Below are 18,219 nucleotides of genomic sequence, written 5' to 3'. Positions count from 1 at the left end.
ACTTTTCTGTTTTTAATTTAGCAAAATGGAGCACTTTCCCTTAATAGGACCTGGGACAGCAGATTCAGAATTGATGTCATCAAAGATGGACCCCACAGTTTCAGCAACACTGTCTTACTCTGACTGTGCAATCATTGCATGAATCTGGATCCTCGGTATTGGATTCCTTGAAGTTGGGCACTCATCAAAGATTTGACACGGAATCATGGCTGGGATATTTAGACATTATGTCATCACTTGGAGAAGCTTTGCAAGCAAATTCAACAGCCTGCTTCTACCTAGAACTCTTAACAATATCAGCATTGCCCTGAACTGCTGGAATCCAGATGAGGCCTTGACAGCTTCCAAATAGAACTGCCAAATATCAAAATATACACTGTACCACTGGAGTGAAGAAACCAAGAAAAAATGTGTACTTTATATCTTCTGCTACATATTCCATCTGTTTCTCTCCCTAAAGGGTCATATGTTATATATTTATAAGAAGTGTTCACACCTACGCGAACAGTTTCCACTGTCTCCTTCAAATACAGCCTCCTCCTTGTTCAAGACCCATTTTTTTAAATTCTTCTATGGTAGCTGAACCTTTTATGAAACTTGTTCCATTCTGAAATCATTTCAAGTTAAGAAATGCCTTTGTACCTTCCTATCTCACCAAATCCTGGGGAGATTAAGCCTCATACTCTATAGGCCTTTTTCTGAGAGATGTGAATTTAGATCATTAGGGTCATTAAAATCACACAATCTATAATACTCAGAGCTAACATATCACCTTTGTGCTTTATGCTGCTATAGAATGCTACAAGAGAGTTAAAACATGTATAGCATCACAGAACTGTAGAGAAGGCCATAATTCCTCCCCATAAAAGAATTCTATACTTTTTAATTGGCACAGTAAATCTCATTAAAGACACAGAATGCTTTGTTCAGGGAAGCAAAAGGGATCCCTGGGCAAGGTGTGTTTCCTTCACAGTAATATTTTTTTTCCTTATGACTTGAATTATTCCTTAATGCAAGCACAATGTTATTTTTACCTTGACCTTTTTTCTAGACTCTACATGTTTCCCCAGGCTTTTTTTTCCCTTCCCTACAAAAATGAGGGGCCCTTGGTCTTTACTATTAATCTTGTATTAACTTTTAATACACTGGGCTTCATGTATCCTCTTGTATTTCTCTGTGTATCTACCAAAGACCTTCATAGGCCACACTAATAACCTCCGACTTAGTCTTTTTTTCTTTCTGCCTCAACAACTGTATAAAGAATAAACTCAGGTATAATTAACATAATAAATCATTTGGTACACATTCATTGGTCAACACAATTCTGAATCTTAACAGTTAATTTCCCACTATACAGATTGTGAATCTGATTCACATAAAAGTACTTTGGGAAGTATTTTGTCTGATTTCACTATCAAATATTAGATTATTATTTTTGAGAAACTCAGAAAGGCTGTCATGGAAAAATCACAGAAAATTCCCATCTCTCTTTCATAATCAGTACCTTTTTAATAACAGAGCTGGAAGTTAATGACAGTATGCTTTTGACAGCTCACTCTGAAATTTTAACTCATCTGTAGAAGTGCCAACTGAGCAGTTGAGGGGAAAAGCATAAGGTTTAAATTTACATCTAAGAATTAAGAGTGAGAAAAGCATGGAAAAACATTACACAGTGTTAAAGTGCACTTATTACTAATTTCTCTAGGGAATTTTGCAGCTAGGGAATTTCAGTTGCATTATTATTGAATCTATCCCCCTTTAACAGAGACTGTGGGTGCAGAAAAGAATATGGCCTTGAAGGCAGACGCATTCAAGTTCTGTTTGTGTCAATTACTAACCATTTCATCCCAAAGAAGTTACTTAAAATATTCATACCTCACAATCAGCAAAGGGAAGAGACAATCTAAAGAACTGGAGAAAATATTTGCAGACTATTAATCCAAAGAAAAAGTAATAACCAGAATACATAAAGAACTCAAACAATTCAATCATAAAATAATTATAACAAATAATTTAATTTTTAAAATGGGCAAAAGAAGACATTCCTCAAAAGAAGACGTATAAATGGTCAACAGGAATATAAAAAAATGCTTGATATCACTAATCATCAGAGAAATGCAAAAATCACATTGAGACATCAAAATCAAAATCACAATGAGATAGCATCTCACTCCAGTTAATATGGCTATTATAAAAAAGACATAAAATAACACATGCTGGCAAAAATTTGGAAAAAGAGAAATGCTTGTACACTGCTGGTGGAAATGTGAATTAGTACAACCACTATGGAGAATAGCTTGGCGGTTCCTCAAAAAATCAAACACATAACTACCCTATGATCCAGCAATCTCACTGCTGAGTATATATCCAAAAGAAAGGAAATCAGTATATCGAAGAGATAATTGCATTCCCATGTTTACTGCAGCACTATTCACAATAACCAAGATAAGAAATCAACCTAAGAATCCGTGGATAAACGGATAAAGAAAAAATGGTATATATATTCCAATACGAGTTGAACTGGAGGTCATTATGTTAAGTGAAACAAGCCAGGCTCAGAAAGACAAATATCGCATGTTCTCACTCATATGTGCGAGCTAGTAAAATTGATCTCTTGGAGACAGTGAATAGAGTAGAATAGGTGGTAACCAGAGGCCATAAAGGGTAGAAAGGTGGAGAGGATGAAGAGGGGTTGGTTGATGTATACAAAGATAAAGATAAGTAGAAGAAATAAGAGTAGTGTTTGATAACACAATATGGCAAATACAGTTAACAATATTTTATTGCATATTTCAAAATAGCTAGAAGAGTGGAATTGGAATGTTCCCAACAAAAATAAGTGATAAATATTTTAAATGATGGATACCCAATTACCCAGATTTGATCATTACACATTGTGTGCTTATATTAAAATACCACATGTACCCCCTAAACATGTACAACTATCATGTATTCATAATTTTTTTTTTTTTTTGAGATGGAGTTTCACTTTTGTTGCCCAGGCTGGAGTGCAATGGCACAATCTCGGCTCACTGCAACCTCCGCCTCTTGGGTTCAAGTGATTCTGCTACCTCAGCCTCCTGAGTAGCTGGAATTACAGGCATGCACCACCAGGCCCAGCTAATTTTTTTGTATTTTTAGTAGAGATGGTGTTTCACCATATTGGCCAGGATGGTCTCGAACTCCTAACCTTGTGATCCATCTGCCTCAGCTTCCCAAAGTGCTGGGATTACAGGCATGAGTCACTGTGCCCGGCATAAAATTTTAAAAAATCTATTTATGCTTCAGTATTCTTCTTTTTACATTTAAAGTAATCAGATATTTTTGGAGAAAAGGTAAAGCTTATAAAATTTAAATGGCATGCATATAATACATATTAATTATTATATTAGCACTGAAATATGTTGATGTAATCTACATAAATTTTTTGTAGTTCTTTTTATGCACTAGCTAGGCATATCCACAGCAACAAAGCATAGAAACAACCTAGGCCTGATCTAACACTTCTTTCCAAATCCAATCATAATTATATTATTTTAAAATAAAAGATTTCATAAATTATAAGGTAATTACGTGCAATCCTATACTTTAAAAATACTCCTGATAATTTGATTTCATAAAGTTGGAGAAGTATTTAACCTTTTGCTCTCTTCAAATATCTTCCTGATTAATAAAATGATACTAAGTATTTTTTTACTTTTATTTTAGATCCAGAGGTACATGTGAAAGTTTGTTACATAGGTAAACTTGTGTCACATGGGTTTGTTGTACAGATCACTTCATCACCCAGGTATTAAGCCTAGTAGCCAATAATTATTTTTTCTGCTCCTCTACCTCTTCCCACTCCACCCTCAAGTAGACTGTGGTGTCTGCTGCTCCCTTCTTTGCGTTCATGAGTTCACGTAGTTTGGCTCCCACTTACAAATGGGAACATGTGGTATTTGGTTTTCTGTTCCTGCATTCATTTGCTAAGGAAAATAGCCTCCAGCTCCATCCATTATCCCACAAAAGACATTATCTCATTTCTTTTTATGTTTGCATAGTATTCTATGGTGTATATGTACCACATTTTCTTTATTCAATCTGTCATACTAAGCCATTTATTATTTGTACTTATTTGGTATTGTGCAAGGTTCTGATAATTCACTGTGATTTATCTTAAGTTTGTTCACACGGGCTTTTGGTACATCATTTTTAGAGAAGTAAAATCTATATAAAAAGTAAAATTAAACTTAATGGCTCCAAGTGTCAAAAGTTAGCACCTCTGATTAAGGCAGTATCCCCATCCTGCCTTGATTCTGCACCTCTTGTGTTGCTACAGATGGAAGTAACACGATAAACACGGATATATAATGCATTCACATGGAAAAAAAAACATTCAGATGAGGCTATTTGAATAGCATTTAGTGATAACTAAAACCATTGTCTTTCCTTGAGAATAGTTAGTCAAGGTGACTAGCCAAACCTCCTCTGAATGCAGCTCTGGTTAGCTGGGCTCTGGTGAGATAGGATAGTGTTACCACAATAAGACCAACATTGAAAGCCACCTCCATATTTACCTATAAGATCGATGATGAAGAGTGCTAACATTTGAGCCAAATTAAGGTCTACACAGACAGAGTTTTAATGAAGCCAGAAAAATTAGAGCATACTAGCAGGAAAATCCATAGGTGAAGAAAACATTCTGACTGGGTTTGCTTCCTTTTTGATTTCTAGGGGCCAAGGTGGCAGAATTCACAGACTAAAAGGCTGCTGAGAGTTGAATCATCAAGCTGCTCAACAGTGCAAGGGACTAACATAGATAATTCAAATACAGCATTACTCTATTCCCTTTTTTGGTGTTTTTCTCCCCACCTAAATTTTCTCATATAGATACAGACTGAAACTATTATTCAGCTGCCCAACAATAATATAAAAAGACCAATGCTTCCATTTATGCATCTACTTTTATGATGTCAATTCTAAAAAGAAGAACAAAGATAAGTTTACGTAAAATAGTAGCAGATAGCACTTCTATGACATATTACATTTCTCTGTCATACCTTATGCTTTATTTTCTGTCCTTTATTACATTTTCTTACTTAGTATGAAAAATATTTTAATCCTTTATCATTTACCTGAGGCAGGTCTGACCCTGTTTCCCTATAGTTTTTTTAAGGTGTTTTCAGTAAAGATTGCATATGAATTGCTTTAAACAGCTTAAGGGCTTGCATTTAGAAAAAATTCAAGGTTAATAAGATTCATCATACTCACAAAGAGTATCTGGTTGTGGACATAGCTACTTGCTAAATTTTATTCAGCCCTAAGCGACACCAGCAGCAAATCAGCTCACAGCTTAATACTACTGGCAACTCTAAATGGGAGAGAAATAACATTACTCGGATCCAGGTTTTTAAAAATATATGTTATGATTCACTTCCATTAGTTCATATATTGATGCTCAGACACTGGATATTGGATTCTCTTTCAAACAACAAAAGAAGCTGAGAAACAAAGCTGAAGATATTTTTAAATGTCATGGTAAAAAGTCACAGTGAAGTGTATTTTATCCTCGTTTCAGCGAATGTTTCTAACTCTCATATGAAAGATACAATAAATTCCTATCAGAAAGATTTTCTCTTGGCAGTTTAGGATTCTGAAAACAGCCTTTTAATAAAACAGCACCCACACCCTCCTAAGCTGTAGCACCAAAATAACAGCACTATGTTATATTCTTCCCTTATGGTAACAGACACTGTTGAAGCTGAACTGTAATTTGGCATACAACATTTCTATACTAATGTAATGTGACAATGTTATTATGTTCACTATTTTGCATGCGGTCATAGCCATATTCATCTTCTCCAACCTGACATTAAGTTAGCTTAATACGGTAACATTCTATTCTGGACCACTGGGTAAAAGGAGAAAAGGATTATTGTGTAGCACACTGGTGTGATGATGGTGGACGAATGTGTAAGTATTAATAGGTGATATATAAAATTTACAATGAATGTAAACTTTTAGCACAGAACTGGCACATAGTAAGTGCTCAGCAAATGGTTACATCCAAGAGAAATTTCATAAACAGCTACACCATACAAAGTAGTCCAGCACACTGTTTCCTACAATTTCAGAAGAGGGAAAAATAATGTCAAGCTCAGAAAACAAAGGAAGTTTCCATGGGACAAAAGAGTTTTAGTAGAGATTGAAAAGGAAATTATATTTCTTCAAGCAGACATAGTGAAAGAATGCATTCCAGGTGGAATCAATGCATTTTCCAGGTGGGGAAATTAGCATAAGCAATGGTGAGGAAATTGGAAAGTGTAATGTTGTTCAGAAAGCTGTAAGTAAATTGGCAGTAATATGCCATATGGACAAGGTTCTGCAGCAGATAAGTATGAACATGAAGGCTGGGGTCAGACCATTGAGGTCCACGAATTCCACATTGACTAACTTGGGGAGTAGTATTGGACACTGAGGATATATTTGAAATTCTTCTGCAAGATGCATGTATCTAGCACGCTTTGATTTTAGTGAGTTATTACAATTACATGCAGCATGCTATAAAAACACTGGGCTTATAAACCAAGAAAACAGAGAAGAATGTTATTCCTAGTAGAAGTATAGAGTCTTATAGGGAGGTAAGACTAAACATAGGTAACTATAAGGAAAAAGTGATGGCAAATTAAATAGTATAAACAAAATTCTATAGGAAGCCAGAGGAGAAAAAAAATATTGCCTCTGGTTAGGAGAATTAGGAGAGACTGATGACATTTAAACTAGGAAGAATAGAAAGAAAGAACAAAACTGGCAGAGAGGCACAGAATGGATCAGAGGAAAGAGGAATAAGAAATGGGAGATAACTAAGAAATTACATGATATACCAGAAAAATTATACAGAGGATCTAAAATTTGGTACTGATATGGAAGAAAACTTGAAGAGGTGAGTATATGACATTACCCTGTACACACACCTGCATATCCACATACACACATGCACAAAACAATTGTTTTTGTCAGTGAGTAGGTCACTTAGATGGCAATTTTCCGGGGAAGAAAGGGTTTAACAAACATTTCATTAAAAATAGCCTTTGGCATCATTTTGAATAGCACTTCTTTTTGAAAGATTCCTTTCAGTTCAATTAATTAGTATGATTTATCCAAGATTACATTTACAAGCTACAAAGTATTCCCATCTTCCCATTGTTAATTATATCTCCAGGCTAATATAAATACATTTTTTCTAGTTACCCTAACCCACTCTATAAACCTTATCAGCGAGATGACATTTAGAAATTCTATTTTGGGGGAGGGAAGGTCACATTTGTAATGTGACATGTTCATTTCCCCATTAAAAAGTTTTGTTTCTATTTTCTTTTTTGTTTTCTATGTAATTGGAGGCTGCAGTCACAGAATTTATGAATAAATAAACTAGAGATGAAAATTTCATTAAGAAGTGAAATGCCTTAAATGGCTTTATTTTAAAAGAAAAATCAGCTTCTATACAGAAAAGGAGTTTGTTAAAACCCCAGGAATCACACTAATTCTATTTGTGCATCTTAGAGAAAAACAGTGAGATGTACAGACAAGATTTATTTTGATCAATTTAAAAAGTGAGGAAAGTGTTGCATGCTATTTCTATTGCTTATTAATTCCACGTCTTCAAAGTAACAATTGCTACTATATCTTCTACCAATTATAATTGATACAAAATAAGATTTGCTTTTGAATATTGATTTGTACCTATGTATTCTCACCACTGAAACTCCAACGTATAAGCCAAGGAACCATTTCACATTTTCAGAAAACCCACTAACAGGTAATGATTTAATCAAAATGCATGTATTCTGAGAGCTCTCTAAAGTAATTTTAATGCTGATTTGTGCAAGAGGCATATCAGGAGACACATTTATTGAATGACATTTACCTATTTACAAGAAAATAACGAATAGCCTTATCATTGTCATCACCAGTACTATCACCCAAGAGCAGCATTAAAATAGTTTTCTGTAAAAATGATTCGAAGACAGCATGATACTTATGGTTGTATCTTGATGTTTCTTTAGGGAAAGTCTAACAAATACATACATAAAATTATATTCTTTATATTTAACTGGTATATGAGGATACACAGTCTGCCACAACCAAATGGCAACTGTATGTAAAACATGGAAACTACATTAAGCATAGTTTGGCAGAAAAAGTTCTTTAGAAACATGAAAAATATTTTCACACCAAAAAAATCCCTCTCATCTACCACATGTAGTCATACATCTGTCAGGATTGTATTCAGGATGAAAAATTTGCGATAATAAAATCTTAACAACTATTCAGTCTTCTGATTGTCCTTGAAAATACATTTATGCCATTTTCTGTGAGGCAGGAACAAATGCAGGAAGTAATTTACCTATAGACACATATACATATCTTTATGAAAAGCACATGTAAGGCTGCTATATGTATATATATTTATTCAGACTTTATGTAAAGTTGTTTATATAACTCAAAATGGCGTTATTGTGTTTTAAGTGTGATTTGGCTTGCAGAGTGTTTGCAAATGTATGATAGTTTGAATACATGTTTATTGCTTCAGGTTTACTGTAATTCTATGGGAGATGAAACTAGTAAAATGAAGAACAAATATTTCTCCATCTACAGTGGCATGGTTGTTAAAGGCCTCTTCTACATATGTTTTAACTCTGTATTGGTTGTGTGTTTTTCCAATAGTCAATATTTTGGAAAGGAAACCTAAAGACAGCAGGTAAATTGTACTTTATTGCTAGGCTGCAACAACTCAGTTCAGTGGATTACTGTAGCTTTACCCCATCTTCTACATTGTGATGCACATATCTGTTGACATGAATACAGTCTCAAATAGACAAAGGTCAAAATGAACAAGCTCTACTCTTTCTTTAAATCCACATTCAAATTCAGCTTCTGCTACAAAATCTAAACCTTCAACCGTTGCATCTTCTGTTCCATCATCCTGGAGGTTTAGCTTAAATATTGTAGCATTGACAACATATAGCACGTATTCTCTTTTACAACCAGGTCAATTTGTCAGGAATATTCTCTTAATATAGCAGAATGCAATGTTTTGTATGAAATTCCTTTATCATTTTGATGATGTGCTGTAAATCAGGACCTATTTGAACATTAAGACACAGAACTTCATCTTATAGATCAGTTAATTCCATCTTCAAACCCTCACTGCTGTGATATAAATTAGGCACTAGCAGATATGCCATGATATAATGTGAATCATGTGTTTTATTTTCATGCTTATATTGCAATACTTAGTTAAAGGATTTTAAGGGGAAAAACATAAGTTGCTAAGATACAAGGGAGAATGCCTGAAGGGACAATGTTTGAACATATTTTTTTAAAAGGAAAAGGCAGCAATGGGCTTAAAGAGATGTACGCAGAGAGAAAAATGAGACCTGTAACCGTTCAGTAAAATTACAGCCCTCGAGACATAATCATATGAAATTAAGTATTATTTAATATAAAACAATATGAAGGTTCTTTCAAAAACCAAGGGAGAATTGTCATATATTGGAAATGAAAGACATTCTTTTGAACAAGGTGATCATTAGTAATTAAAAAATAATAATAAACCCAAAAACCAAAGAATCACCATCATCACAGGATTTAGCCACTTTAACAATTAGTATTTCAAAACTGTCCTTTCTGTAGAAACAACTGCTTCTATGGGTTATGACAGTTGGACTGACTCAGAGTTAATATAAGGACTTTCAGTGTTAGACTTTAGATATCAAACAGTAACTGGAAGCAACGATGAGTATCAGTCCATACTCAGAGAGGTACTTACGGTCATTGCAGAGTGGTCCACTGAAGGAAGTCATACTACAGTCACAGCTGAAGCCATCCCATTGTTGCAAGCACACACCTTGATTGGAACATGAGTCCTCTTGGCAGGTTGTGCTGGGCCCTGCAAAACAATCCAAAGGAAACTTGGGTTCTTTAAAAGAATCCAAAAGCATTTTATACATGAGCTAGATCACATGTAGTAGTTGCCAACACCACAGATGATATGTCCAAACTAGTTTTGAAAGTTCTAGTTCACACACCTGAATTAGGAACTGAGAGGCTGTAATATGAAGGTTTTCTTAAGTTTCAAGTATAGGATAAAATACATTATAATCATAAACTAAACCAACAAATAGCAAAAGCAAGCACATAGCTTCTAGTATGATTATTGTAGCAGGTAATCTCATTCCAACTTCAATAATTCTTTATCACTATTTTGATTTTAGAAAATGAATGGATCTCCTTAACATTCTGACCAATGAATAGAGACATAATGAGAAATGGAGATTATAACTTCATGAAATTGAGATAAGATTGGCAAAATAACTGAAGAGAGTTATGCAAAAATGCCCTAGAGGTTTCAGAAGGATAAAGTTATGATTGCTGGGTGTTTTGAATAGGTATGTTGGCAAGTATCAATTCACATGCTTTAACAATTTCATGCAATTAAACATAAAATTAAAAACTCCATATAAATGGCATGCCCTCATTAAACATACAAGTAAAAAGAATGCTAGTCTATTTCTAAAGAATCATAACTAGAACACTGAAAAACAAAGAACTAAAAAAAGCATGATCAAAGCACTAAAGGCAATCACTATACAAACATATTCAAGACTGAAAGCCTTTATACAAACTATGCTACAAAGTTAGGCTTCTTGCACAACGTTCAAGAAAGGAAAAGAATGAAATCTGAACCCAAATAACAGTTACTGCAGAAATGTAAAATATGTTATTTTAGGGTTTCCACTGTGTATTATGGGGTTTCAGTCTTGTTATATACACACAGGGCTATCTACCTTGCAAGTCAGCTTTCATCAATGCAACTTTGTCAGCAAAATAAAAAAAAAGCAAAATATATTAAATGTTAGTAAGCAATACTGAAATGGGGCAAACACAGAAGAACGTTCAGATTCAAAAGGCATGCTGCTGTAAAGAGGGAGAAAAATGCTATGTAGAGCAAACAAATTAATACTAACAGCCATAAATCTTAAGAGAAGCCAAAAATGAGAAAGCAGAAATTTATTAGAATTTAATTGTACATATGTATATATATAATGGTTAATTGAGCCAATGACATGTAATGAAGGAAAATTAAAAGGGCCTTTGTATGTTTCCTCTCTTGGATAGATATGAATGCATTACCAAAGTGACTGTGTTGCTTATTTGGAACACGCAGCACCATTCATCATGTGCAGATACAGTGTAGACTATGATCATTAGCAGAGCAATTATCCCTTTCTATGTTTTTCCCTCTAGATCCTTTATCTTTCTGTTGCAATTAAGGCTTCAAACCGTAATGCCAGCCATTCACTGACAACAGCTGGACTTTAGAGTGACACCAACCAAATACTGCATAAATGATACTGTATATCATTTAGAGTGGATGAAAGAAGTAGGAAGGATGGAAGAAATAAACTGCAATATAATCCCTCATAAAGGAATTTTCTGAATAAAATTTCCATGCGCAGCGTTTATCCTTGAACTTACCAGATTGGGTATATGTCATTTATGAATTTCAGAGTTACGTCTGTATTTTCTACACTTTCACAAGTATTTTCAACTCTTATAAACTTCCCTGTGGAATAACTGTTACAGTAAATCCTCACTAATAAGAACCTATCTTAGAGAAGGGTGAAAAGGGAATACAGTCTACCTAAATAGCTTTAGAGTATAAACTAAATATATTTTCTAGTAAATAAACATATAGGTTTTATAAAAATAGAAAAAAGACAACAGCTAATTAGATGCTATTAATGTAAAAGAGAGAGCCTCTGAGGTGCCTGTTTTAGTGAATAAATTAGAATTTTCTGTAATTATACTTTATATAAATAGATGATTTTGAAAATGGCTTCTAAACATGTACCTTACAATCACATTTGTATTATAAATTTTTAGTAAAGATATTCTTTATTGAATGTTATTGAATTTAGCCTAGCCTCTGAGAATTCACAAATTCAGAAACCATGATATTGTAAATCTTAATTCTGTAATAAAATAATAATAACTGCAATAGGTGTAACAATAATAAAAACAAAAATAGTAGTTTATATAAGTAGTAATATAATAAGAAGACCTCCCAAATCCAGGCAACCTGAAGAGAGTAACAGTTTTTTTTTTCAACTTAGTTATTTGTAATAAAGAACTAAGAACTAACAAAGAACTAAGAACTAACAAAGAACTAAGAACCACTAAACTCAACTTAGTTCTTTGTAGCAAATAAATAAGAACCACTTAATTGCTTAGTTTTAATTTTTGTTCCAAACTGTGAGAGGGAAGTGGTCTACTGATCCTTATCCCATGGCATTAGAGATCAAAAATAATTAGCATATTTTTGAAAATAAAATCTCTCAAAGCAATATTCCTTAGCATATTTCTTCCAGTGTTAAGCAAATAAACAGGGAGTAATACAAGCCCAGTTTGGGGAGATGCCATTTTATCAAATAGCTATTTGCTCTCTGACCTGCACAGCAGAAGAAAAGATCAGAAGCAAGAACTAATGAAGATCCAGATTTTGGTTTTTGTTTTTTCAAAAATTATCAGAAATGCAATTGAGAAACAATGCTAAACTCTAAAAATAGTAAAACTACAATCTTAGAAAAATAATCTGCCCATATTGTAGAGCAGCAACTCAGAGTACCTGCCAAGCTTCTATGTAAGCATACAGACGTGCTGTATTTTATTTTCATTATCACAATAGTCTTTATATTCAGGAATTACAAGACAATGCATGCCTTTGCCTGACAAGACACATTTTTCAAAGTACTCACCTTCTAGACAATACTTAAACATTGACAGGTATTACACAAGAGAGAGCCTTAAATTTATTTTTCTTTTTAGTTATGTAATATTATCTTTATTTTATCACTGAATAAAATTAGGAAAAAGCTACAAGGACATTTGTATTAAGTTATTTAAAATAATAATATGTCTAAAAGGGAAAGAAAAACGAAGATAAAACTACAATTTCCAGAAACCAAAGAAATGATAGACAAAAGAGGTTAGGTGTCTCTGCTTTCAAGTAAGGTAAACTTGAGTTTGAAACTTGTGTCATCCACTTACTAGGTGTGGGACTTTAGGAATGTCACCTTACTTTTCTGAGGTTCAATTTACTCATTAAAAAAAGGCAATGATACCTATTGTATAGAGTCTTGATGATTTAATGAGATAGTATAGGTAAACATATTCCCACCAGTGTTTAATCAATGATAGCTGTCACGATTAAACAGAAAATTATTCCTGTAGATATAATGGAGCCTAGAGCTGAATGTTACAGTTGTACAAAAAGAGCATCTATTAAAATTTCACTCTGATTTTATGTAGAGATATTATCTTGACTTCAGTGGGCCTGCTTATTGGTTGAATTCCAGTGCCCATTTTCTGCTATAAACAGAAAAAAGGCATCCAAAGTATGGTCTCCAGTATAACAGCATCAGCATCACTTGGTAACTTGTTAGAAATGGAAATTCTAGGGCTCTATCTCAGATCTATTGAATTAGAAACCCTGGGGGTTGTAATCTAGTGATTTGGGTTTTAATGATTCTGTAAGTGATTCTGATATAGGCTAACATTCAGGAGACAATAATCTAAGTAGACTTCGACGGGTTAAAATCCGTACTCTAGCTGAGGTGAATTTTATAAATAAAATGAACCATTACTCCCTGAAATAAATTAGAAATAAAAGGCAAAAAGTGATTATTTAGGAAAGATCAAAAGTTTTTTGTATGCAAGAGGATTAGAGGTGTGTGGGTGTATTGGATAGGAACAATGGAAACTCCTCACAAGATATTATTAGGTTATACCAAACATATGCTAAGTAGTCCTATCAATATGGAGCCTAAGTGATTCCAGTGTGGTTTGGACTCAAATTCCATGACATAACAATCTTTAGAAAGAGAATTTATTAGGTATCTACAGTTAAAACACTAATCCTAAAAAATGTGTGAATCTCATCAACTGTACCTGTAACAGTTAAATCTAAGATTATTCCTAGAAACTATACAGGTCACAAATAATAGTAAATTAAAAGTTGTTCACCTTGATGTTGGAATGAAAGAATCAGGACAGAAAGTAATATTCTAAGAGTAAAGAAAAAAAGGGGTGTCAGGGTGTGAAAATTATAAAAGCTCAGATATATAAAGCATTCTAGATAAGGAAAGAACCAATGCCATAAGTGACTGAGTTCAAATGTTCAAATAATAGTTTAATGTGTAACTAATCATCTTAACCAAATTCCTTACTAGATTATGTGGGTAAACAACACCAAACATCATTACTGCAAATGCGCTTTGTTAGTAGATCCTGCTCCTCTTAATCTACTTGCTTCCGCCCACTCACTCACATTACATACCAGTGGTGGGGGTCCTGCGTGTTTGCCTCTTATTTTCTATCTCATTGGGTATATCTGCCTGCTCTCACCATTTCTTGTAGGTGAGAAGTCACATACCAAGCAACTTGTAGAAAGGCCTATTTTTAACAAATATGTTGCATAAGGGATTGTAATACCTTTCTTTAAAAAATAAAATAAAATAAAGGTACACATTCTCACTAATGAGATCACCTCCAAGAATTATTATGTTCTATCACATTCTTGTGTTCATCCACTAATGGGAATTGATCCCCTTAACAATTTTGTCTCTCTTAATTAAAATTAACTGAAAAGGAAAAAAACATAGTTTCCTTATGTTTTACAGAGGCATTATGCCAAAATATCAAATAAAGAAATATACTAATAACATTAAAAATGAACTCAACAACACCTTCCATTACTAACCTTATCCTCTGGTATTACTGAAATACAGTTTAAATTTCACCTAACATTTCATGGAAACATATGCTGCACAGAGGAAAAAAATGTATTTTCAAATATAAAATTTCCATGTACTTAAGTAATTGCTAAATATAACGACATTATTTTGGCTGAGAATAAATGATTCATAATCACCTGGGGGACAGGAATTCAAATTTCTTTCTTCTTCTCCCATATAAAACATCCTCATCCTCATAAATCTAAAATTTTCAAAATGGCCCAAACTGTGTTCAGTATTACAGGAGAGGCAGCAACACATCCAGAGCCACAAAATTCATGATAATGTGATTAAATTACATTTATGGAGGAAGAATTTGCTCAAATAATCTGAGGTGTTGAAGTGAAAATTATCTAAAATGAAAGTGGCAATCAAAAAGTACTCCTACAGATCTTGGTCTGATAGAGAGCACAAAAGAAAAGAAGATACTTCAGTGCATTTCTGATATAGGAATATTAGCCTGGGGTGATACAAGAAACCTGTTTTTGCTAAAACAGACTGAAAATACACAGGATACAGTGTTTCTGCCAGGTACACACCAATTGAATAGTGCTTTGAGAATGGGGTATCTGAACTTTTTTCTTTTGTTATATGCTACTGGATATAGATTTACTTATTTTTATTTTACTTTTTTTTTAAATTTCAGTAGCTTTAGGTGTACAAGTGGTTTTCGGTTACATGGATGAACTATATAGTCGTGAAGTCTAACATTTCAGTGAACCTGTCACTCAAGTCTTGTACATTGTACCCAATAGGTGTTTTTTCATCATTCAATCCCCTTCCCACGAATCCAGCTTCTGAGCCTCCAATGTCCCTTATACCATGCTGTATGCTTTTGTGCACCCATAGTGCAGCTCCCACTTATAAGTGAGTAACATGAAGCATTTGGTTTTCTATTCCTGAGTCACTTCACTTAGAATATTGGCCTCCAGTTCCATCCAAGTTGCTACAAAAGACATTATTTTGTTCTTTTTATGGCTAAGTAGTATTCTGTGGAATATACATACCACATTTTCTTTATCCACTCATTGGCTTTTGGGCACTTAGGTAGATTCCATATATCTGTAATTATGCATTGTGCAGTGATAAATATATGTTTGCAGATGTCTTTCTGACATAGTGACTTCTCTCACTACCCTTCACAAACTAATGCAGGAACAGAAAACCAAATACTGCCTGTTCTCACCTATAAATGAGAGCTAAATGATGAGAACACATGAACACATAGAGGGGATCAACAGACACTGGGGCCTACTGGAGGGTGGAGAGTGTGAGGATGGAGAGGATCAGGAAAAATAACTAATGCGTACTAGGCTTAATACTTGAGTGGCAAAATCATCTGTACAAAAAACCCCTATGACACAAGTTGACCTACATAACAAACCTGCACATGTACCCCCTGGACTTAAAATTAAAACAAAAAGAATGTAGATTTTTTAAAAATGGGCACAAGTTGATTAATACTTGGTGGAGTAGTATTTGTTTAATGCTATAAAGCAAGCATCGTAGAACTGATTAACAAACTAATCAAATGTACTACATAGCTCAAAAAAAAAACAAAAACAAAAACAAAAGCAAAAACAGACAAAAAAACCAAGATCCATAGATATACCTCCCATTTTACATTGGGCATTAATGTAGGCTTGCAAACAGTACAGAAAATTTAAGGTTTATGAGATAAAAAATTAAAAACATGAATAAGGATGTCTAAGCCCATATTGGGTATTTGACCAGTTATCAGAATTTTGCTGGACAGTGAGATTCATTCTCAGTTAGACAGGTGGAATTAGAATTATTTAGGGCATGATGACAAAAATCTAATACCTTCACATCCTCTCTCGATCTGTCCGTTGCAGAAAAGAGCATCGGAGATGAGGTCCGGAAGCCGTCCATTTAAATCAACCGATGCCAGGCAGCCTTGAAAGCCTTCTTTGGCATGTACAAGTTTTGGTAAGGATTTGTATGTTTCTTTAGCTACTCCTCCTATATATAAGTCACCTGCAAGAAGATCAAAGTCTTCGTTACAAAAGTACCATGTCATTGACTTTAAACACACAGTAGGATGGAGAAAAAACAGGGAGGTTTATTTTTCATTAAGTTAATAAAAAATTAATTTATGACTAGCTGTTTTCCCCAAAGTGCTAAACAATAGAGACGTTTGAATAATATACTGGCACTAGGAGACATTTCTAAAAGCTATTTCCATAGAGAACTAAAGTAATTCCATATTATGTGGTCAAATTGAAGGAATGTGGGCTAGGTATAGAGATGCATACCCCTGCGTGGAAATCCAGGCCTGGTTACTTGCAAGCCCTACAGCCTTGTGTGTGTGTGTGTGTGTGTGTGTGTGTATATATATATGTTAGTTTCTCTGATTATTAGTATCATTGTTTCTAAAATGGGAACAATAAAAACCTATGCCAGAGGGTTTCATGATGATTAAATGAGATGAAATATATCAAGCATCCACAAGAGCAAAAGTATAAAGTGGACACACAGTCAACAGGCATTATTATTAAATTCACCTTCTGCTTAGAGATCTCTGTGTCTTCCATTTCATCAGAAGTTCAGTAAATTTCTTCTTGTATCTAAAGTCACTTCTATACTAGGCTGAAGCCCACTATCCTTGCTTGCACCTCTCTTGTTCGATAATTCACATAATAGTCTGTATATAAGTGGATATTGCATCCTTCTTGAGGTATTTCTGTTTTTAGGTAAAATTACACTACTTTCAATTTTTAGGCTGCTCTGAAATCCGTTAACAAATTTTCAACTTATTTTTCTAATTTTATTGCAGTTTCTAATGGAAGACATTGCTTAGCTTTGTTTAACTTTTTGTCTCTAGGTTTGAGATTCCCCAACTTTATGGACTATTACTTAAAAAAAAAAAGAGATTACAATCTATGTTGGATTCTGTTTCTTTTTCTATTTCAGATTATTTACCATATCTGGATAGTATTCAATAAAAATAATTAACTGACTTTAGTAAACATTTAATCAATGTGGAACATAAGGAAGGTGAGCTCAAAATTCACTAATATGCTGCTATAGCTCCAGTCTACAAGTTCTGTAACATACTCTTTTTATCTACTTCTCCAACTTTCATTTTCATTTGAACTTTCTTTCTCATGTTAACCATTCTATTCAACTTCATGTCACTTGGCACATTTTCCCCAGTGTAACACAAAAATCCTGCAATCTTACTGTTCACCTGGGTCCTTCTGTGTTGTCTTCATGAGACTTGGGAACAAGGAGAACTGATACACAGACTGTTGAGCTGTGAGTAACAAATTCCTTGGTCTCCCATCCAGAAATATTCTGTCTTCTGCAGGCACCCATTAAACAGTAATAAGCTAACCTATTAATTTGTATGTAGGGT

General features: G+C 34.0%; 1 protein-coding gene across 28 annotated transcripts in view; it reads right to left on the bottom strand.

The window, feature by feature from the left end:
- The window catches only part of NRXN1 (neurexin 1), a 1,116,221-nt gene that overhangs the window by 541,141 nt on the left and 556,861 nt on the right, over positions 1-18,219 (bottom strand). For 16 of the 28 annotated variants that reach the window (XM_054678387.2, XM_054678389.2, XM_054678398.2 and 13 more), the window contains 2 exons: positions 16,665-16,838; positions 9,815-9,934 (listed from right to left, as the gene is read on the bottom strand). In XM_054678387.2, the coding sequence (XP_054534362.1) occupies positions 9,815-9,934; positions 16,665-16,838 (294 nt within the window). Of the gene's footprint in view, positions 1-9,814; positions 9,935-10,832; positions 10,860-16,664; positions 16,839-18,219 lie in introns of all 28 variants that reach the window. The other 12 variants (XM_054678383.2, XM_054678382.2, XM_054678385.2 and 9 more) reach the window with 1 other exon arrangement.

This window comes from Pan troglodytes, chromosome 12 (assembly GCF_028858775.2).
Source record: "Pan troglodytes isolate AG18354 chromosome 12, NHGRI_mPanTro3-v2.0_pri, whole genome shotgun sequence".
NCBI classification, from domain to species: domain Eukaryota; kingdom Metazoa; phylum Chordata; class Mammalia; order Primates; family Hominidae; genus Pan; species Pan troglodytes.
This window is presented reverse-complemented; position numbering and strand designations above follow the sequence as displayed.